Source organism: Chanodichthys erythropterus, chromosome 12 (assembly GCF_024489055.1).
Source record: "Chanodichthys erythropterus isolate Z2021 chromosome 12, ASM2448905v1, whole genome shotgun sequence".
Taxonomy (NCBI): domain Eukaryota; kingdom Metazoa; phylum Chordata; class Actinopteri; order Cypriniformes; family Xenocyprididae; genus Chanodichthys; species Chanodichthys erythropterus.
Genome location: NC_090232.1, coordinates 50,868,521 through 50,890,088, shown reverse-complemented (window position 1 = coordinate 50,890,088; position 21,568 = coordinate 50,868,521). Strand labels below are relative to the sequence as shown.

At 37.0% G+C, this 21,568-nt stretch overlaps 2 protein-coding genes across 3 annotated transcripts; both read right to left on the bottom strand.

Annotated features, from left to right (window-relative positions):
- Nucleotides 1–1,979: 1,979 nt before the first annotated feature.
- On the bottom strand, nucleotides 1,980–8,674 carry LOC137032300 (polymeric immunoglobulin receptor-like). The gene is made up of 6 exons (XM_067404039.1): nucleotides 8,566–8,674; nucleotides 8,079–8,405; nucleotides 6,913–7,230; nucleotides 6,490–6,816; nucleotides 6,331–6,414; nucleotides 1,980–6,259 (listed from the first exon to the last, which is right to left on the bottom strand). Exons 1-6 carry the CDS (start codon nucleotides 8,603–8,605, stop codon nucleotides 6,186–6,188), a joined length of 1,170 nt encoding a protein of 389 aa, XP_067260140.1. The 5' UTR covers nucleotides 8,606–8,674; the 3' UTR covers nucleotides 1,980–6,185.
- A 7,940-nt stretch (nucleotides 8,675–16,614) lies between these two features.
- On the bottom strand, nucleotides 16,615–20,669 carry LOC137032689 (polymeric immunoglobulin receptor-like). 2 transcript variants are annotated; one of them, XM_067404576.1, is made up of 8 exons: nucleotides 20,587–20,669; nucleotides 20,169–20,486; nucleotides 19,669–19,983; nucleotides 19,246–19,572; nucleotides 18,884–18,997; nucleotides 18,703–18,795; nucleotides 17,251–17,267; nucleotides 16,615–16,998 (listed from the first exon to the last, which is right to left on the bottom strand). In XM_067404576.1, exons 1-8 carry the CDS (start codon nucleotides 20,624–20,626, stop codon nucleotides 16,870–16,872), a joined length of 1,353 nt encoding a protein of 450 aa, XP_067260677.1. In that variant the 5' UTR covers nucleotides 20,627–20,669; the 3' UTR covers nucleotides 16,615–16,869. The 2 variants fall into 2 exon arrangements, with proteins under 2 accessions (XP_067260677.1, XP_067260678.1); XM_067404577.1 differs by lacking the exon at nucleotides 19,669–19,983 and having other exon boundaries at nucleotides 20,587–20,667.
- Between the last annotated feature and the right edge of the window lie 899 nt (nucleotides 20,670–21,568).

The window sequence follows — 21,568 nt, the reverse complement described above, 5'->3', positions numbered from 1 at the left end:
TGAAAGGTTTGGAATGTCTAACTGTAAACCAAAAGCTACCCCAAGTGAATTAAAAGTGGAATGTGATAAGAATGAGGGAGAAAATGAGATTGAGAACCCCAAAGAATACCGTGAACTTGTTGGAAGCTTGATCTATGCAATGACCTGTACCAGACCAGACATTAGCTGGATAGTCAGTAAACTGTCACAAACCCTTGCAAAACCTAAAACACATGACTTAGTAGCTGCTAAACATGTCCTGAGATACCTAAAAGGTACAGCTGACTACGAGCTTTGTTTCAAGAAAACAGACAAGACTTTAAGTCTAATAGCATTCAGTGATTCTGACTGGGCATCTTCTGAAGAAGATAGGCGTAGCACTTCAGGATACTGTTTCAGCCTGACAGAACAAGGCCCTGTTATTTCATGGAAGTCTAAGAAACAGCCAACAGTGGCACTGTCGACCTGCGAAGCTGAATACATTGGTCTAGCAAACACTATTCAGGAAAGCATGTACTTAACTCAACTGCTAAATGGCATGGACAGTAGTGTTTACACTTGCACCACGATGTATGGTGATAATCAGGGTGCCATTGCATTGAGTAGAAATCCAGTGAATAGATCTAGATCTAAGCACATTGATGTGAAATATCACTTTATCCGTGATGCTGTCAGTGAGGGAAAAATACATATTGTGTACTGCCCAACAGAAAACATGGTGGCAGATGTTTTGACAAAATCTGTATCAAAAATTAAAATTCTAAAATTCAAATGTTTTCTGTTTGGGAACTAAATATTTGTGATGTCATTATATATGGCTTAAAATGATGAGAACAAGTGGGGGTGTTGAGTTATGTTCTCATCATTTATGTTATATTATGTTGCTTTCTATTATTATTATTTGCCTTTTATGTTAGATTATGATACTGACTGTTGTATACCCAAAAATGTGCAAGAGTTCATTGTGCGCATGTGTGAACAGACGGGACTTTTATTTTGATTTGAGTCAAGTGGATGTAAAAAAAAAAAAAAAAAAAAAAATTTTTTTTTTTTTTTAAATTGAACCTGTTGCTGCTCCCTCGAGCACTGATGTTTTGGCAGTGCATTGAGATGTAAACGGTAAATAAAACAATACTAAGAAGTTATTTTTTGTAGTAATCTTTAATGGATGGATGACAACAACATATTACACATAGGCATGACGGAGAGAAATGAAACCTTAACAAAGATGTTAACAGAGATTGAGTGCAGAGTCAATGACAGAGAACAGGATGTTGGTTGTCACCAATGAACTCAGATAGATGTTACGTCCTGGTAGATGTGTGCGCCTGTTTTCTCTCTCTCCCCCTCCGTCAATTTCTTAGGCACAGACTTCAAACGCACAATTAGGGTTAAGATACATGTCTAGATTTTGCTGCTCACTTGTGCACATGTGGATTTATTATAAACAGTCATTTCTATAAACTTGTGAAGTTTACATGCATATATCAATACATAATTATCCCTTTCGATCGTGAGTTTAAAATATTCTAACTGTCCCCCCAAGAGTGAGTTTTTTTAAGGCGACCGTTATTTTAGAACGTTCGCATTTAATGTTTCCATAGCGACGCGTCTTGCGTGTCACGAGCGCTGAATGCAGCAACAATAACACTGTATGACAGATGGATCGCTATTATTTAGTTTTTCATTTTTTATTTAGAATATTCGCAAAATTGCTTACCATGTCATCAACTATCTGATATTCCGATTCTCAAATATGTGTAAGGGAGTGTGCTTTGTCGTTTTAAAACCTTTATAAATTATCTTTATTTTGATCTGTAATGCGAGATGGGCGCCGCCATCTTAGTTTGCGCTGCAGTTCACAAGAGTCCTGTCAGTCGGATTTACAGCAGGTTAATTCATAATTTTCTTCCAAAATATATGCAAGTAAGTGGCTGGTGAACTGGAAGAATAATAGAGTAAACTTTATAGTCACTTAGGCCCACTATGTGTGTCTGAAATGAATAAATGTCGCCAAATTATATTTGTTGCTGCTTCCACTGATGTCGGACATCAATGTGTAAATTATAAACGCTTAATGTATTGTTTTAATGGTGCTTATGCATATTTAAATGTCTGAAACCTTAAAAGAAACATTATGTGCCTGAAAACACTGCATAGCTGTGATATATGAAAAGAGCTGCGCGTGTCCGTCTCGCAGCCAGAGCGCGAAAGCACAGTTTGAATCTGGCAGTTATGTGACGTCGCTGAACGTTCGAAATCCCATATGTGGTACCGTACGCCCAGGGGCACTGAAATAAAAATCCCATATGTGGGACCGTACCGCTCAAAGGGTTATAATACATTTATGTGATGCATGCAAACACAGCACATGACCTTCTGTAACACACACATCTAGAAAACACACACTCCCTCCTCTGTAATGTTAGTCCATGAAATCAAATGATAAGGATTGTAACTCAAACTTTTAGAAAGCTAGTATTTTTTGCCCTGTGTTCACCGGGTCAGGAAGCAGTCTCACACAATTCTGCTTTTTAAGGGAAGAACAATAATCACACACCTAATTGTTCATGCAAGTCTTCAGCTTTATTGTAAAAATATCAGGGTTTATAGCAGATGCCATCACATGCACTCCACCCACACAGAATCCTGTTTGTACAGGTTTCCTTCTTGTACATCAAGTTGTTTCCTTTCATTCACAGTGCATCCCAGCTAACAGTATAAGAATGTTCTCTTAATATTCAGTGTTGGTTCTGGGAACGTAAAAATATGTCCAGTTTTCTTGACATTAGAGTAACTTTTTATAAGGCATAATGTTCCTCAAATGTTCTTTCAAAAATGTCCAGTTTCCTTAATGTTAGTAGAATGTTATTTAAAGGTTAGTGTGATGTTCCTGAAACATTCTTTCAATCATTTAAACACCTGCTGTGAACAAACACTGAAAGAAAGAGAAATAAGAACACAAACTACAACTTTCTTCAGCCACAGCCTTAGATGAACTGAAGATAAAAGACATTAAATCTCTGAAGATCTGATTCAACAACTCCACAAACAGCATTACCAGCTTCACTTATTACTAACCAGACTGACTTTATCTCTGTCACACGTCTACAGAAGCTCTTATCTTCTTGGGATTCTGCATGGGTGGAGTTTCCTTCTTGTACGTCAGGTTGTTTCCCTTCATTCACAGTGCATCCCAGCTAACATAATTTTGTTCTCTAAATGTTGACTATTGTAATGGTCTTCTAGCTGGAGGATCCAAATCCTCAAATTGACTTCAATATTTACAAAATTTGGATGATAGAGCTCTGTCTGGGGTCAGGGCTGGTGATCATATTACCCCTGTCTTTGCACTGGCTCGCTGTCAGGTTTCGTATTGATTTTAAATTCCTCATGTTGACATATAAGGCTTTGCATTATCTGGCTCCTCAGTACTTGACTGATCCTTCAATGCCTTACACACCATTTCAAAATCTGCGTTCCTCTCAGAGTGGTCCCTTAGTTGTTCCTAAGACACGGCTTCGATAGGGGTGATAGAGCATTTTCTTCTTATGCTCCTAAGCTTTGGAACTCTCTCCTGGCTGACATTAGGGAAGCAAATACATTAGTGACTTTTAAATATCTTCTCAAAACATTCTATTTTAGGATTGCTTTTACTTGATTATTCATTTTATTTATTTATTTATTATTATTATTATTATTATTATTATTTTGCATTTTTTGTTGTATATCTTCTGTAGTTAAAGTGTGTTGTTTTCTCTGTAATGTTTTCTTGTAAAGCGCTTTGAGAAAGCAACTTTTAAAGGCGCTATATAAAATAAATGTATTATTATTATTATTATTATTATTATTTTGCTTTGAGAAAGCAACTTTTAAAGGCGCTATATAAAATAAATGTATTATTATTATTATTATTATTATGTTCCTGAAACGTTCTTGAAATGCATTACCAGCTTCACTTATTACTAACCAGACTGACTTTATTTCTGTCACACGTCTACAGAAGCTCTTATTGAGAATGAACAGAGGTTAAACATGTTTGTTTTTGATAACAGGTAAATAGCTGCTTTTTCTGTAATCCTAAAGCATTATTGAAAAGTATAAAACAACCAATATGAAAAAGATCATTTATAACACCATTGTTGCGTTTCAGATGCTGAATGTTGATGTGAGTGTATAAATAACACTTCTGTAAGACTGATGCTGGACCGTCTGGTACAAGAGAGGGCTACTCTGAGAAAACAAAGGAAATTAACATTTGAACTCTCTCTTGCAAAATTAGCATCCCCATCCTATCACACTGAGTCAATCACACCTCAGCATTGCTGAAATTCACCCAAAATCTGTATGGTTTAATGTGAACAGTTATCATTTGAAATGTCTCAGTGCGACTGGAACAAAGGTCAGATTCCCACAGAAGTAAACCAGAAAGTAATAAAGGTTTAAAGGTTTTAGAGATATTTTGCTCTCTGTAATGGGTGTGTCCACCTTCACTGGGTCTTTCATGCAAATAGCCTTCTGTCCCCAAAAGGTGTAAACTACTCATTCTAGGACCCTGATTAATGCAAATTCCCATTGTGAAAGAAGTTTGTGTCTTGGTCTGAGTATTTAAAGAGATGTTGCAGGAGGCTCAGGGCTCGATCCTGTGTGGATGAGCCCACATTGCTGAGTGTCCTTCAGTCATCTGTTTCTCTGTTGAAATGATTATGTAATTGGCATGATACATTTACCTGACTAATAAATTGTTACATTTGACTTTATTCTGACTTACTCTGAAATGATTGGCTCTAGTAGATTACGTTAAATCCATAACCCCACAAATCTACGCTCAGGTTAGTAACAGACTCAGGTACAGTTTAGGTGGAGCAGTGGGGCACACCAACTGATATTTTTGAGCTCGGACTAGCACATTGGCATTAGTTAAGTATACTTAGACTGTGTAGGCTAATAATGAGTTTTTTCCTTTTACAGCAACAGAGTGTTGCTAGATCAATGTAAACAGGGTGGGCCTCAACCTCTGGTTATGGTGAGATTATTCTAACTAAGTGTCTGTGGGTAAACCACTGCGTGATTATGTAAAGTTACCACTAGAGGAAGCTAAATTGGTCAGCCTGATTTTATGGTAATGGTCATGGCCTCTGGTTAAAAATAATCTTACCTTAATTCGGTGTGATCAGATCTATGGGGACTAAAATGAGAAAAGTGGGTACGGCCTCTAGAATATTAGTCATCGCCTCTGTCTAATGACCAAGACTGACGAGATTGTGCGCATGAGATCGTATGCCCGGCCGGTGCGAGACTCAAAGCGTTATAGGAATCTGAATGAACGAGTACAATAAGAGTAAAGAGTTAAATAGAATAATCAAATGTAGAGCTAAATTATCATATAAATGATCAATAATAAATTGGGATTCTACCCTAAATTTGAGGTCATAATAAAATGGAGTCAGATAAAAGTTACATTTTGAATTAAACTACTTTGCCACACTGAAAAGACCAAATGCGCAAGGAAACTTACCCGTCCTGTGGGAAACCGCTGTTCGGCCTATTGGACGGGCCTTACACTGTCATTGTTAATTTTGTTTTGTGTCATTTATACACTCACAGACATCAACATTCAGCATATGAAACACAACAATGGTGACATGCTTCATGCCAGCATACAAAACACATTAATGGCTCCCAGCATGCATTGCGGCATGAATAAATTAAGCAGCAGAATATTTTTTTTTTCTTGTTTTTTTTTTTTTTTTTGATTGTCACCGTTGTTGAGGTTTGTATGATGAGTGCTGGTAGTTTTGCACAATCTTACACAAATCACTTCACAAATCTACGTTCTACAATGTTGAATTTATAATCAAAATTAAGTTAAAAGAATGTTTGAGGAACATTATACCTTTTTTTAAAAAAGTTCCTCTAACATCAAGAACCAACACTGAATATTTAGAGAACATTCTTATAACAAAATTCTTACTTTCATTTTCTCTACACATGTCAGGTTCTGCAGAGTATAAGCATGTGGAGATATGAGCATGGTTCATATAATGCAACAAACATAATGCAATATAGCAGAACCTTCACGATTATCAGTTTCCTGGTGTCATGTGAGATCTTTTAAATGAGGAATGAGCACATCAAAAACGAGTGAATACCTGCGTTCATCATATCACACACAAAAAAAATACATAAAGAGACTGAGACCTTCTTCAGAGAGTGACGATCACGAGTCCAGTGATGATCAGCAGCAGAACCACAGACACACTGACCACCAGAGAAGAGCCTGAAAACACCAGAGACTCACAATCTGAACCACACAGATGAGTGTGTTTGTGTTTCAGAGAGAGTTTGTACCTGTTACAGGAGACACAGATGAGATCGCTGGAGATTCAACTGATGATGATGATGATAATAATGATGATGGTGTTGATGTTTGCTCTGAAACACAGTAAAACCAGTGAAAACAAGATTTTTAAAGTGTTACAGATGCTGGTTTGTTTCATAATTTCTCACCGGTAACATGGATCAGGACTCGTGTGATGAAGCTCTTGTGTCCTTGATCAGACTGAACTCCACACCAGTATTCTGAATCTTGTTCAGTCACATGACTGATGCTTCCCGTCAGGAGCTGCTCTTCTCTGTCATCATACAGCTGGATCTTTCCCCCAGGACTCCATCTTCTGCTCTCCTTCACAGACGTCTCTTCAGCACAGAGATCAGCTCCAGATCTCCAGCAGAGAAACTTCACATCACTAATGTGGGATTGTGGGTATTTGCAGCTGATGTTCACAGATCCTCCTGCAGCAGCTGATAGACTGATGCTCTTCACACAACAATCATCTGTTTCAGATCCAAATCAAGTGCAGCAATGTTACAATGACCAGATATATTCATGGATTCTGTCAAATAATGCAGAAATGAATGAAAGCGTCTCACCGTCTCTGATGATCAGATTAAACTCAGAGAAGAAACTGTATTCTTCAGAAACTTTGACTGTAATCTGATATTCTCCAGAGTCGTTCTCATTCAGATCTCTGATAAACACACGTAAGAGACCTGCAGATCTGTCATCCTGAACGGAGAATCGTCTGTCCTGTTCCCATCCTGCTGCTCTGTTAGTGATTATTACAGCAAAACATTGATATGTTGCAGTGTTACAGATGTCTATCAAAGGACTCTCTTCTTGCATCTCATATTTGAAGTTAATAATGACATTTCCTCCTGAATATCCTCTCACACTCCTGATTGGTTGATCTGTTGAACACAAACTCAGATCATTTGTCATTTTGTTCTCAATGATCTGGTCACTTTGCTGCAACATTTATGAATGTGTGACAGACTGGAAATATGATGTTGAAAGACAAAATTATTAAGTAATATTATAGGTACCCCAAAATGCATATTTTTTTCTTCTTTTCTTTCTTCAGATAAAATACTATTTAGATGTAAGTGTCTCTATAAGATTCCTGTAGGTGGCGCATTATGTTGGAGTGATGAGGAAGTTATGTTCAGGCAAAAGGTCAAAGCAGGTCAAAGCTTTCAAAGAAAACACCAGAATGCTGCAGACTGTGTTGATCTCATCATTTTCTACTGGTATGTATGTGATTTTTATTGATTAATGCTTAGGGATAATGTATGTCCAGTTTAAAGATGATCAATTTATTATTTTATTAACAATTCAAATATTGCAATTTCCAATTTCCAAGAGTAAAAGATCATAATACTCTTAAAAATGTGATGCGTAATTAGGAGATGTGAAATAATCATTTATATTTTTGATAGATTTTCCATGTTGAGCTGAATTATATTATATTGAGTTTTGAATTTAGTCCATGTGGAAACACTGACACATGATATGGTGGGTTCCTTTGAGATTAACACTGATAAGGGTCTAAAAAACAAACCTTGAGCACATTTGAGACTATTAATTGCTATTATTTAGTATTCTATTTAATTTATGAGTGTAAATCTTACATCAGGAGGTAAAAAGGTCATTGATGGAGTCTGTTATGAGTTTCATGTGAACGGCAGTAATTCCAGTCAGTGTTGAGTATCGTGATGTTGTGGAGATCATCATGGGTTTGAGGCTCTCAGTTACTCACCTCTTATAACCTTCAGATTCACTTCAGTGTGGAAATCTTTAATGAGAGGGATATCAACCACACAATAGTACGTCCCAGAATCCTCTTCTCTCAGATCTCTGATTTCCACTTTCAGGACTGCTGATCTTGTGTCGTCATGCAGAGAGAATCTTCCAGAACGAACCCATTTATCTTTAATATTAGTCTTGATGAGGTCAGAGCACTTTGTAGGCCACTGATCACTTTTACAAAAATATTTTTCATTTGCTGTATATCCTTCATCATATTTGCATGTGATCGTGACTCCTCCTCCTGAATATCCCGTCACACTGATGGAGCTCACGACTCCTACAACAAACCGGCATCAAACACACTTTAATATATTTATGAGACTACACAGAAATGAACTTTCTTCAGCAGTCACTAGAACATCATGAAGTGAAGTGAAAGACTCTCCTCATCAAATCTGTGCTGTTTTTAGTGATTTACTCTGAGTTCAGATTCTTACCAGGAATCATCAGCAGAGTGAAAGTCAAGATGATCTTCATTCTTCTCTCTTATTAAATGATCTTCTCTGTTGTCAGTAGATTCAGTTCTTCTGAAGCTCTCGATGTGTGTTCAGATGAGTTTTGAGTGTTTCTTTCCTGGTTACATGTTTAACATGAAGTGCTGAATGTGACGGAGACGCCCACTTCCTCTGAGAGAGAGAGAGAGAGAGAGAGAGAGAGAGAGAGAGAAAGTGAAAGTAAGACACTGGACAGTGACATCTGATGGACACATACAGCAGTGGTTCACATGGTCACCTTATAAATGCATGTATCTCTTTGATTAATTATTATACCAGTGAGAATATCAATTATACTTTAAGATTTGACTTTTAATAATCATCTAAACATCATTAACATGGGGACAAATTTAAGGCTCAGTACACATCATTTGTCTTTCAGTTTGATTGACATTTGCCATTTAATTACTAAATATCATCATAAGTTAAATATAATATCAATAAATATAATTCTCATTCATAAACCTCAGCATATCTACATTTTTCCAGCATATCTTTGTTTGAATGACTCTTTTACTGCTTCAGTGAATCTGGTCTCCACAGGGACACACATGAAACACATCAGATTAAACCTGCTGGAAACCACAAACCAGGAAAAAGTGACACAAATAAACCTGAGAGTAGTGTTGATCAGTCTGATCTCCTGAAGATGGAGGAGAGTCGCTCCAAACAAATATTAAAGACACTTAACCTGTCACCAATAGATGAATTAACCAAATTAATAACTATTGATTTTTTTTTTTTACAATGGAATGAATCAATACTGAATTTACCTAAGCTGGTCAATGACACTAGTTTGTTCTAGAGCTGCTGTGCAGTGAAAATTAATTTCCTGTTCTCACTGTAAAGCTGCTTTGACACAATCTGGATTGTTAAAAGAGCCAGATTGACTTTTGCTTTAAACACACATGAGTGTAAAACAGTGTCAATTAAAATCATATTAATGAAAACTCATCCTGTCAGCTATCATAACACTACACAAAACTCATCTCAATAAAACCAGGACATTTAACAGGTGATTACTCACATGTGACACTAGATGGAGCCGAAGGTTTCAATTACTCTTCTGAAACTACAGAGATTCAAACAGACTCATTTAATAACTTAACTAAAAAAGACTTATACAACAACTAAAGGCTAATTTAAAAATACATCTTTACCAGTAATTTATTCCTGCAGAGAAATCCAAACAGCTGTGCTGACTTTAACATTTGAACACCAAGACATTTTATAAAAATGCTTGTGCAACAGAAGCATCTACATGTGCTTCCGACAACCAGAACAAAACCTTCTGAAAGAAGAATTGCAATATATTATAATTAATACTTTATAATATGATCTAAATTCACAACATCTCTTCATGGAGTGGAAAGTGTGTCCATCGTTGCTAAAGAAACCACTTCCTGTTTTATCACACCTGCAGGCGGCTGAATCTTGGTTTGACTAAAAGAATATAAAGTGCATGAGCAAAGAAAAGCTCAGGCTGAAGAGCTTCTTGTGTTAGTTTCTCTTTATCACACTGATCACATGTTAAAAACCCTGAAAAACCTTACAAACACCCTTCAGCACTGCAACATATCTCACCTTACCTCTAGATCATGTACAATCTAGTTTGTTTAAAACTAGTCATTTTGAGGTGTTCTTATTGAATTTATTTAAATCACACATGGATAACTTGTTGATCATAAATGTTTTTTTCAGTCTCTTCGTCATTAAACAGTAAATATCGAAGACGATCAGTTCTTAGTCTTTATTGTCTTCTGCTCACAATGGATGTTGCTCTGTCTCTCTCTGTTCAGTCTCACTGTGGGTTTCCTGAGTCTATTCAGTGTTCTTAGAAAAGAACTAAATTTAGAGCCTGAAACCTCACCTGATGTCTGTGGCTTTGAAATGGACAGAAATGGCCTGTTCATCATGGAAACTCAAACAGTGTTCATGAAACACTTCATGAAGAAAAAAAGATATTCAAATTTTGAAACACTTTTAATTAAAAAAAATGTGATAATACTAATGATCATGATTAAAATCAAGGCCTTGTCAAACAAACTCGCACGCAACTTTAAAAAAAAAAAAGAAATGGCTGTAATTGAAATTGTAAACCACAAGTAAACCACATAGAGGAAAAGAGTCGTAAATTAAATAAAAGAGTAAAAAATAGTAAAAATCCAAACACAACCGTTTAAATACTAGTCCAACTGTGCTAAAAACATCACACAATAATAATTCAAATCAAGTTTGAAATGTAAACACAGATTCTGTATTTATTCATACTCTCATGGTGCAAACAGTGGCAAAAATAGTGCAAACAGTAAAAGTAACAATTCCAACCATGTCCTCAGATAGGTTAGAAGTGTAAATAATCGAGTATTATTTAATGATAAAACTTAAAGGGGTCATGAACTGCATTGTTTTATTGTTTTATAATGTTTCCTGGGTTGCACTTATATTGTTAGTATGATTTTAACATCAAAAATGGTCATAATTTATAAATAAAAGGCATTTTTCCAACCCTGATTTTAGCCCTCTGGTTTGAACGCTCCGTTTTAAGGGGCGTGTCTCTGTGAGACTTCAGTGTAAACGCCCACAGCTGTAATTGGTTGACATCTTTCCATTTGAAATAGCTAAGTATTACTCTCTCTTTTTAGCACATTTTTACTATTACAGCTCTCAAGGTTAACTAATCGTGAAAAGTGATGCATTACATTTAAAACTATGGCATTGTATTTAGATCATGGCATGAAAGGTTGCAGTGATGAACACTGTAGCTGATGTTGTTGAGCTCATGAAAGCAGTGATCTTGTCATTGCAACTCAATTAACAGTGCACACATGATATAACTAAGAAATTTGTTGAATAAAACGGGAGTTTTATTAATAGGATATTATTTATATTTCTAAATCGCGCTTATGAATGTGCTTGTTAGCATATGGCTAATGTGGTTAAAGATGATTATATAAATTATTACCGTAATTAAACTAAATTATATCTGTTCTATCACAATACAGCTTATTATCTTACTCTGTAGGCATCCGACTACAATTCCCACATGAGCATGAGCACCTGTACAACAACTTATAGATGATCATGATGGAACATGCTAATCGATAAGTTGAATAAAGTTCTCCACAACAACTACATAAATCATCAACTAACCATTCAGTCCTTTCTAAATCTCTCCATCAGTGTCTGACTTCAGATAAACAAATAAGGCTAAACACCTTTACTGACAATTTCTGATATTTTGGCTGCATGAGGTTTTCCAGTACGGAGCCCCGCACATGACATGAAAGAAAAAAAATTAAATCGAGCACGATTCAGCCTACTATTTTTTTCCTGCATGTCATGTCCAGGGCTCCATATTCCAGTTATGTGTGTGGAAGCATGAGCTGTTAAAGCTCCGCCCTCTTCTGGAAAGGGGGTAGGAATCAGCAGCTCATTTGCATTTAAAGGTACACACAGGAAAACAGTGTGATTTTGCTCACAACCAAAAAGGGGCAAATTGGACAGGCTATATTATAACATCTGTGGGGTATTTTTGAGCTGAAACTTCACAGACGCATTCTGGGGACATGGCTGAATAATTCCAAATGAATGCCATTATTTTTACAGGAAAATATAACAAAGGATCCCGTTTTCATGTAGCACATCAATTCTGTGTGGTATGTAAGATCTCTCATTCTCTCTCTGAGTGTTTAAGAAACACTGAGCACTCTCAGCAAAGCGACGGCGAGTGTTTACTGTGTGTCAAATACACTGTGCATTCATTGAGATGAACTGAAAAAGTGCACTTTTTGGAGAGAGAAACTCTCAAGCGCTCAGTCAGAGTGTTTGATGAGTGAAAATATATCTGTTTGTGTCAGTTCCAGATTGTAGAGGTAGCTTTATTGATAAACTCTTCTCATCTTCCTTCGGCCATAGTTTTTTCTCTGCATTGCTGTGAATGGGTCGAAAACAGAAATAGGTCATCAACTAGGCTTTATCGTTATTATCGTAGGAAGATATCGCCCATCCCTTATGTGGAGCCATAGGAGGGGATTGTGGGAAGGTGAGTAGAGGAACAAAGTGGATCTACAACTGAATTTGCTCAAGAATGTGCGATCTGAGATTAAACAAGAGAAAAATATGATGTGCAGAATGAAATTTGCATATGAAACACACAAAACTTCAGTGAATGAAAATACTGACTTACTACCTCACTGACTAGTCCGGTGATGAGATCATCCTCGAAATCTCAACACAACATCAGCGATAAAAAACAGTGAGATGCATCTGACAAAACATCTATTTGAAGACATTTTAAAATGTCCTCATTTAGGGTTTGGGGTATGATAAATGTGTGTCTGTGTGTGTGTGTGTGTGTGTGTTCATGAAGGACAGCATCACCTCATCTTATTAAACACTTAATCACAGTGAATCCTCCAATCAGCAGCAGAGTCCAACACAAAGAAATAATGTTGAACAAAGAGAAATCTGAAAACACACAAACACATTACGGTTAAACAGGGATGTATTCACATGTATGAAAAAAAATAAATATATGTAGCATAAAAATGCAACATTCATGGCAAATATATGTAACCGTTCCTACTCGCACAGCTCTAAGTGGGATTCGAACCGGTGTCTCTGGCATGGGAGGTGAGCGTTCTAACAAGGATGCTAAAAACCACAGCCTCTAGCCTCAGTCTCTGTCACTACTCTTGAGATCAGAGGAGTGAGGTTTACATGCACAGCTCTTACTAGCTTGCCTCTGTTACACTCTCCCCCCTAAACTTCACTCCCATAAGGGTCACGGCACCAAATGTAATAATATAGGTCTTAAAACCTATATTAGGTGTGAAGTGAAGTAAATAAAACTTCAAAATGAACAGGGACTTACCCATTTTGACAGTGAGGTTGACTTCAGTGATGATGTGAGCTCCACACCAGTATATCCCAAGATCCTCTTCTCTCAGATCAGTGATGTTCACAGTAAAGACTCCAGTAGAAGCTTCATCACTGAAAGAGAATCGATCATCTCTGATCATCTCCAATGAAACTCCATCCTTCACACACATGGAGGGTTCATGTGCTTTGCAGAAGAGTTTCTGATGTTCATCATGATGTTTGCACTGGATTGACATGTCGTCTCCTTCATACTTAGTCAAGTTCAGCTCTGGAAATGATGAGAAATAGAAGAACATCAATTCACAGCCATAGTTTGACATATTCAGATGATAAACCTTCCTCACCCTCGTTCATGATGACGATCAGATGAGTGTAAAGATAATTCACGTCTCTCTCTAATGTCACTGCACACCAGTATTTCCCAGCATCCTCTGCTGTCAGTCCAGTGATGGTCCCATTGAAGACACTTGCAGTGCCGTCATCATTCAGAGTCAATCTGTCAGTCTTGGTCTCTTTCTCTTCATTGAGAGTATTTCTATCTCTAGTGGAGCACTTCCCCTTACAGAGAGACTTTGACTTTGATTTATAGATTGAATCATAAGGGCAGATGATCTCAGCAGATTCTCCTTCACGTCTCACTACTGGAGCCACTGCAAACACACAAACACAGACATTTAACACACATGATTCTGAATAGACTGTATTTCTACAATGAAATCATCTGAATTCACTCACTGATGAGGTTGAGCTGAATTTTGGTGTTCAGGGAGATGAAAGTCAAATGTGTGTCTCTGGTTTCTGCTCCACACCAGTAAACTCCAGCATCTCTCACGCTCACATTACTGATGCTCACTGTAAAAACTCTCTCTTCATTTCTCTCAGATGAACCATTCATTTCTGTCACTGTAGATGTGCTGATGTTTTGACAGATGTGATTATCATCCTCTTTGCAGAAATGAACTTTATGTTCCTCTGGGATCTGACAGCTGATGTTGACTTCTTCACCAAGATGAGCAGATTCAGTCACAAACATTACATCTGTAAACCAAGAGTAATTACATTAAAATCAGATCAGATACTTCAAACATGCAAGATACAGTATTTCATGTTCCTCACCATCTGTGATGTTCAGCTGGAGTTCAGTGAAGCTCTCAGTATAGTGAGACACATTCACTCCACACCTGTATGTTCCTGCATCTGCAGCTTTCAGCTCTCTAAAAAACACCATCAAGACTCCTGCTCTGGTGTCATCATATAAAGAAACATCTCCATTCTCCATCCATTCATCCTGAACTCCTGGATTCTTCCTCTCTGAACATCCATCTGATTCTTTACAGATGTATTTTGGATTGGTTTTGTATTGAGGATGTTCACACTTGATCATCATACGACCTCCTGAGTATCCGCTCACTCTAGACACGCCCACTTTAGCTGTCAATCACAAATATCTGACAAAATCAGTCTTCATCAAATACAAACTCTAGCAAATATTGAAACTGCAAATATTGATATAATAACTTATTCTAGTTGACACTAAGAGTTTGTTCTACTCACCCATAATGTGCAGATGAACTTTAGCTCTAATGGAGTAGAAGAGTCTGTAGATCCAAACTCCACATAAATAAACTCCTCCATCATCTGGTCTCACAGCAGAAATTCTCACATTGAAGAAGTTTGTATGTCTGTCATCAGAAATACTGAATCTTTCTTCCTTCTTCAGTGTGCCAGTGGCGTGTATCAGCTCTTCGATTAAGTTTTGTCGTTCTTTGAATATGACTTTTGCATCATTGATATGATTATGTGAATATTCACAGATGAATGTGGCAGTTTCTCCAATATTTACCACCACTTTCTTTGACTTTTTACAACATGAATCTGTAATTCACATAATAAACAAATATATTATCCATACCTTTAAAATGAGTAGTTTCTTTGCACACTTGAATTGCTTACCTTTATTCACATTCAAAGTCATATCTATATACCACTTGTCAGTAACCCTGATTCTGTATCTTCCAGCATCATGTTGGTTCAGTTCTCTGATGAATATCATGAGGTTTCCATATTTATTGCGAAAAAGAATGAATCTTCCTTCACCAGTCCATTCACTGTGTTTCTTGTAATTTATTATGGTTCTCCATGGGTCATGTTTAACCATATATTTGGCTTTGTCTGTATGCCAAGGCTTCCGTGAATCAACCAGAAGACTTCCTCCAGAATATCCAGTGACACTAAAGCATCTCACTGCACCTGTCAATCAGATTGATACTGTGATCAGAAACCTCATGAAAAGAAAACAGCATCATTACTGCAGTGATGAAAGAGAAAAGCTCTGACCTGAGATCAGGTAGAAAGTGAAGAAGATGAGGAGGATCTTCATTGTGAGTTGAGTTCAGTCTTCTTTATGCTGAATGTTCTCTGTGCACATGAGGACTGATAGTAAGGGTTTTTATAGTGTGACATCACACAGACCTCCTTTGACTCAGTACTGAATTAAACACTGAGAAAGAGCGCCATCTGGCTGAAGTTACAGTTACAGTTTCTTCACTTTAACGTTTTCATAAAGATTATCATACAAATGATAGTGAATATAAGCCAGATAGATGTCAGCTTTTATTGTGAGGCTCAGTCATTAACACATTGACTTAGACTATTAGATAAAATTATATAGTTATTAAGGAATTAATACATTATGACACATTTAATTAATAACAATTCATATATTACTTAATCTTATAGACTCTTCATTAGTTGCTGATGCAGTAATCATTAATTAATGGTTTAGTTCTTCATGAGTCATACATTAACGCATGATTATCTGTGCATTAGTTAAGCGTGAATTAATGCATATTAGTGAACATGTATTGTAAAGTGTTACCGATGTATTAATATTATTCTATATGAATCATTTATTGACAAATGAATGATTATTTGAATGACAGAATTGAATGGTTATGCTCTTTCGTTTTAGCTGAATACTGACCAACAGTCTATTCTCTCCATTGCTCTGCACATATAATAAGCAAAAAGGATATAAAGAAATACTAGCTCCACACTAATGAATGCATAACTCCATCTACCTGAGAAAAGAGTCACTGCGGATGGTATACATTCATTTTATTACATTTATAAGACATCAAAGAACTTAATCATTTTTGCTTTATATACAATACAAAGTAATGAGTTCTAAAACCGTCAAAACACTGTTTACAAATGTTACATAAATATTATAAGAATAATTCACTTAAAATATGCTGCAGTGTGACACACTTCATCTAAAACTAAAATATACACTTAATATACACCAAACAATCACCGCCCGGCTGTTATACACTGGATGTGGAGATATCAGAGTAGTTTTGACTAGTCAGAGGGGTTTATGGGTAAGTGAACAGCGCTGTAGACTACAGTTGTTCTGGTGTCTGTGTGGTTCAGATCAGAATGAAGGTCCGTTTTACTGACAGTCACATAACTGCAGGAAACGTGAGTGACCTGAGAACAGACACAATTCATTAGAATCATTAAACATCTTATTCAAATCAAAAAGGTGGATGTGTACAGAAGCATGTGAATTTCTGTTCAAATAGGCTCATTTCACAGTATTTGGTTGAACAGAACTGCAGAGTATCTGCATTATTGATAAAGCTTCAATGTCATTACACACTTGAGAAAGACACTAAACCTGTTGCCTATAGCAGTGTGTTGCAGTAGAGCAACTGTTTATGACTGATCATGATGACTTACCTCATCCCCGGAAAATCCTGAACTCAGATCAGTTTAGAAGGACAGCAGGAGAAGAGAAAACAAAAACACATCAGCCCACAGTTTCAAACATTATTGTAGTAGCAAAAATCCATTGTTTTTCTTTCCAGCAAAGAATTCACTCATTGATTCATACAGATTTACTGAAAGTTCTTGCACAATGAAAAACAAAACAAAAAGTAAACACTGGTCAAAAACTGTTGCTCTGTCTTTCATTCTTAAAGGAAATGCGGCAATCTAAAGGAACTTCGAGGTACTTTAAAGGGTTAGTTCACCCAAAAATGACATTTCTGTCATTAATTACTCACCTTCATGTTGTTACACACCTGTAAGATCTTCATTCATCTTCATTCAACACATTAAGATATTTTTGATGAAATCCTATAGGTTTTTTATCTCCCATAGAAAGCAATGAAATTATCACGTTCAAGGTCCAGAGAAGTAGTTAAAACATTGTTAAATAGTCAACGGGACTGCAGTGGTTCAACCTTAATGTTATGAAGTGATACTTTTTGTGCGCAGAAACAAAACAAAAATAACTTTATTCAACAATTTTTCCTCTTCCCTGTCATTCTCCTACACAGTTTATGTTCAGTGTTGCAAATTTAGTAACTTCCCCACCCTTTTGAGACTTTTTTCTCAAAGTCGTAAAGACTTATTTTGCTCACTGATCTATCCATAATTATATAGATCAATGAATTTGCTGTTATGATGTCATCTAGCGACATTTAGCTAGCAGTTTTAGCTACTTTCAATGGAAAGCAATTGAAGACTCATTGCAGTGTTTTTGTGTTCTATGTCAGAATACCAACTCTGTGTGTCAGGATCACACTCATGTGTCGTGCTGCTCACGTGACCAGCGTAGGCCAATGATGAGCCTGCATTCTGACGTCAACACAGAAGCGTTGCACTGAGTTCATAGATAAGAAATTGTAGAATAAAGTTGTTATTTTTGTTTTGTTTTTGTGCACAAAATTCTCATTGCTTCATAACATTAAGTTTGAACCACTGCAGTCACGTCGACTGTTTTAATGTTCAAGTCAAGTCAAGCCAAAACTGCTCGTGGAGGGCTACTGTTCTGCAGACTTCAGTTCCAACCCTACTCCAACACACCTGTCTGTAATTATCAAGCCATGCTCAACAAATGTACATAAATAACATAAACCTAAAAAAAAAAAAAAGTTATAATATTTGAGTTGATTTAAGTGTTAAATTGTAATCATTCAGATTATGGCTCTTACAGTCATTATAGAACAGTTCAAAAGCATCATCACCATCATGTCTGTCTAGTGAAGGCCAGTAGAGGGCAATGATGATCTTTACTTTCACTTCAACACACTTTAAACTGTCTGTGATGAATCTGAATCTCATGTAGAGGGTCATTAATTATTACAAACTGATGAAAAAATAGCAAAGATATGAAAATGTAATCACCGTGAGCCTCTTTATTCTTTCGTACGGCCACTAGAAACATCAGGACACCAATTAGGAGCAAAACCAAAACAGAAATGAAGATCACTGCAGAGCCTGAAAACACAAGAGAAAGAGGATTTTAATGTTCAATGTGAGATTCATACAATAAAATATGAAGAGGTTTTAGTACAGTAATATTTACCTGTTATTGTTGATGTTGTATCAAGTGAAGTCAATGTCATTTCTGTGATCATTTGAGTTTTCACTGATGATGATGATGATGATGAAGGATATGGTGTATTCAGGTCATTTGTCTCTGTGATAACAGTAATGTTTGCACTGTATCATGATGCCAGTAAATTAATGTCTCATGCAGAAAATTAACTTCCGTTTTTGCACATTGAAAATAAACCAGAGAGCGTAAACTTTCACACATTCATGTTTGCTGACACATCATCACCCTTATACAGCAAAAACACTCAGCTTCAGTTTTACTTTAAATCAAGATGTTTAAACAACAAGATGAATCATATAAACCAATAATTGTAAGTGATCAGTACTGACCTGTAACATGGATCAGGACTCGTGTGATGAAGCTCTTGTGTCCTTGATCAGACTGAACTCCACACCAGTATTCTGAATCTTGTTCAGTCACATGACTGATGCTTCCCGTCAGGAGCTGCTCTTCTCTGTCATCATACAGCTGGATCTTTCCCTCAGGACTCCATCTTCTGCTCTCCTTCACAGACGTCTCTTCAGCACAGAGATCAGCTCCAGATCTCCAGCAGAGAAACTTCACATCACTAATGTGGGATTGTGGGTATTTGCAGCTGATGTTCACAGATCCTCCTGCAGCAGCTGATAGACTGATGCTCTTCACACAACAATCATCTGTTTCAGATCCAAATCAAGTGCAGCAATGTTACAATGACCAGATATATTCATGGATTCTGTCAAATAATGCAGAAATGAATGAAAGCGTCTCACCGTCTCTGATGATCAGATTAAACTCAGAGAAGAAACTGTTTTCTTCAGAAACTTTGACTGTAATCTGATATTCTCCAGAGTCGTTCTCATTCAGATCTCTGATAAACACACGTAAGAGACCTGCAGATCTGTCATCCTGAACGGAGAATCGTCCGTCCTGTTCCCATCCTGCTGCTCTGTTAGTGATTGTTACAGTAAAACACTGACCTCCTGTTTTACAGATGTTTATCAAAGGACTCACTTCTTGCTTCTCATATTTGAAGTTAATAATGACGTTTCCTCCTGAATATCCTCTCACACTCCTGATTGGTTGATCTGTCGAACACAGTAGGGGTCATCGTCATTTAATGACAAACACAGACATACACACACACTGGGAGTTAAAGAAAGTCAGTGTATTTGCCCTCATTACTGATTTTCTGGCATCATTTAGGGGTTATCAGTATTGTTATCATGATGTTGTGGAGATCATCATGGGTTTGAGGCTCTCAGTTACTCACCTCTTATAACCTCCAGATTCACTTCAGTGTATAAATCTTTTCCAACTCTTTCAGTTCCACACCAGTATGTGTCGGAATCCTGTTCTTTCAGATCTCTGATGGTCACATTGAAGACTGCTGATCTTGTGTCGTCATACAGAGAGAATCTTCCAGAATGAACCCATTTATCTTTCTCATCAGTCTTGATTTGGTCTGTGCAGTTTGACCACTGTCCTTTACAAAAATACTTTTTATTTGCTGCATATCCTTCATCATATTTGCATGTGATCGTGACTCCTCCTCCTGAATATCCCGTCACACTGATGGAGCTCACGACTCCTACAACAAACCAGCTAATACATTCATAAGACTGAACAGAAATTAACTTTCAAATATTTCACGAAATCTGTTCAGTTCAGAAATCAGTTCAGATTCTTACCAGGAATCATCAGCAGAGTGAAAGTCAAGATGATCTTCATTCTTCTCTCTTATTAAATGATCTTCTCTGTTGTCAGTAGATTCAGTTCTTCTGAAGCTCTCGATGTGTGTTCAGATGAGGTTTGAGTGTTTCTTTCCTGGTTACATGTTTAACATGAAGTGCTGAATGTGACGGAGACGCCCACTTCCTCTGAGAGTGTGTGACAGAGAGAGAGAGAGAAAGAGAGAGAGAGAGAGATGTTAATGAAGAGAAACTCAAGCTAGTACTTCACACATGGTTTACATGAACACACAGAACGCAGAACTGTAATATTCAACAGACGACAAATAAAGAGAAAGCGATTGCTGGTGCTGGCATCTTTATTCCAAGTGAAACACAAATTACTTCACCTCTCATTAGCAAATGCACTTAACTTTATACAATCTATTATTGCCACCTGCTGGACTAAATAGCATCCTACCCATTGCATTCATTTTCCTCAGATTTTTAAGATGACAATTTTAATATTTAATCATTTACATTACATAATTAACAACAATTCCCAACAGCAAATCAAGCAATCAATTAACAGTCCATTTTACAAAATCGAGAAGATCAATAAGCTTGACCTGGAGATGTACAGCCCCCAATCCATCGTCTGTAGAGATCTCAGTAGGGCATGTGGGAAAAAACAAGGAAAGGTTCCATGCTAAGGATCTCCTTTGACCTCTTACATTCTTGATCATGTACAGAAGCCCACACAAACTCTTTGTCATTTTATAACAGCTTTCTCATATGTGTGGTTTTAGCTGAAATATTTGGCAGGAATTCTCCTAGGATATTTACCATACCTAAGGCACACAGATCCCCCTTCTTGTCAGAAGTAACAAGAGTAACAAAGGCCAGCTAGTGAGAGCTCTGCAGGTAAATCTCAATCCCCTGAGTTCAAGAGATGCACCCTAGAGACTGTGGTCTTTAGTGTCCTTGTTAGCGCCCTCCCATG

Coding starts and splice junctions, on each gene's coding strand:
- LOC137032689 (XM_067404576.1), bottom strand. CDS start 20,626: ATGAAGATCATCTTGACTTTCACTCTGCTGATGATTCCTG. Junction 19,573..19,668: donor TAATCTGATCATCAGAGACG/GTGAGACGCTTT, acceptor GATCTGAAACAG/ATGATTGTTGTGTGAAGAGC. Junction 18,998..19,245: donor AGTCCTGATCCATGTTACAG/GTCAGTACTGAT, acceptor CTGTTATCACAG/AGACAAATGACCTGAATACA.
- LOC137032300 (XM_067404039.1), bottom strand. CDS start 8,605: ATGAAGATCATCTTGACTTTCACTCTGCTGATGATTCCTG. Junction 6,817..6,912: donor TAATCTGATCATCAGAGACG/GTGAGACGCTTT, acceptor GATCTGAAACAG/ATGATTGTTGTGTGAAGAGC. Junction 6,415..6,489: donor AGTCCTGATCCATGTTACCG/GTGAGAAATTAT, acceptor ACTGTGTTTCAG/AGCAAACATCAACACCATCA.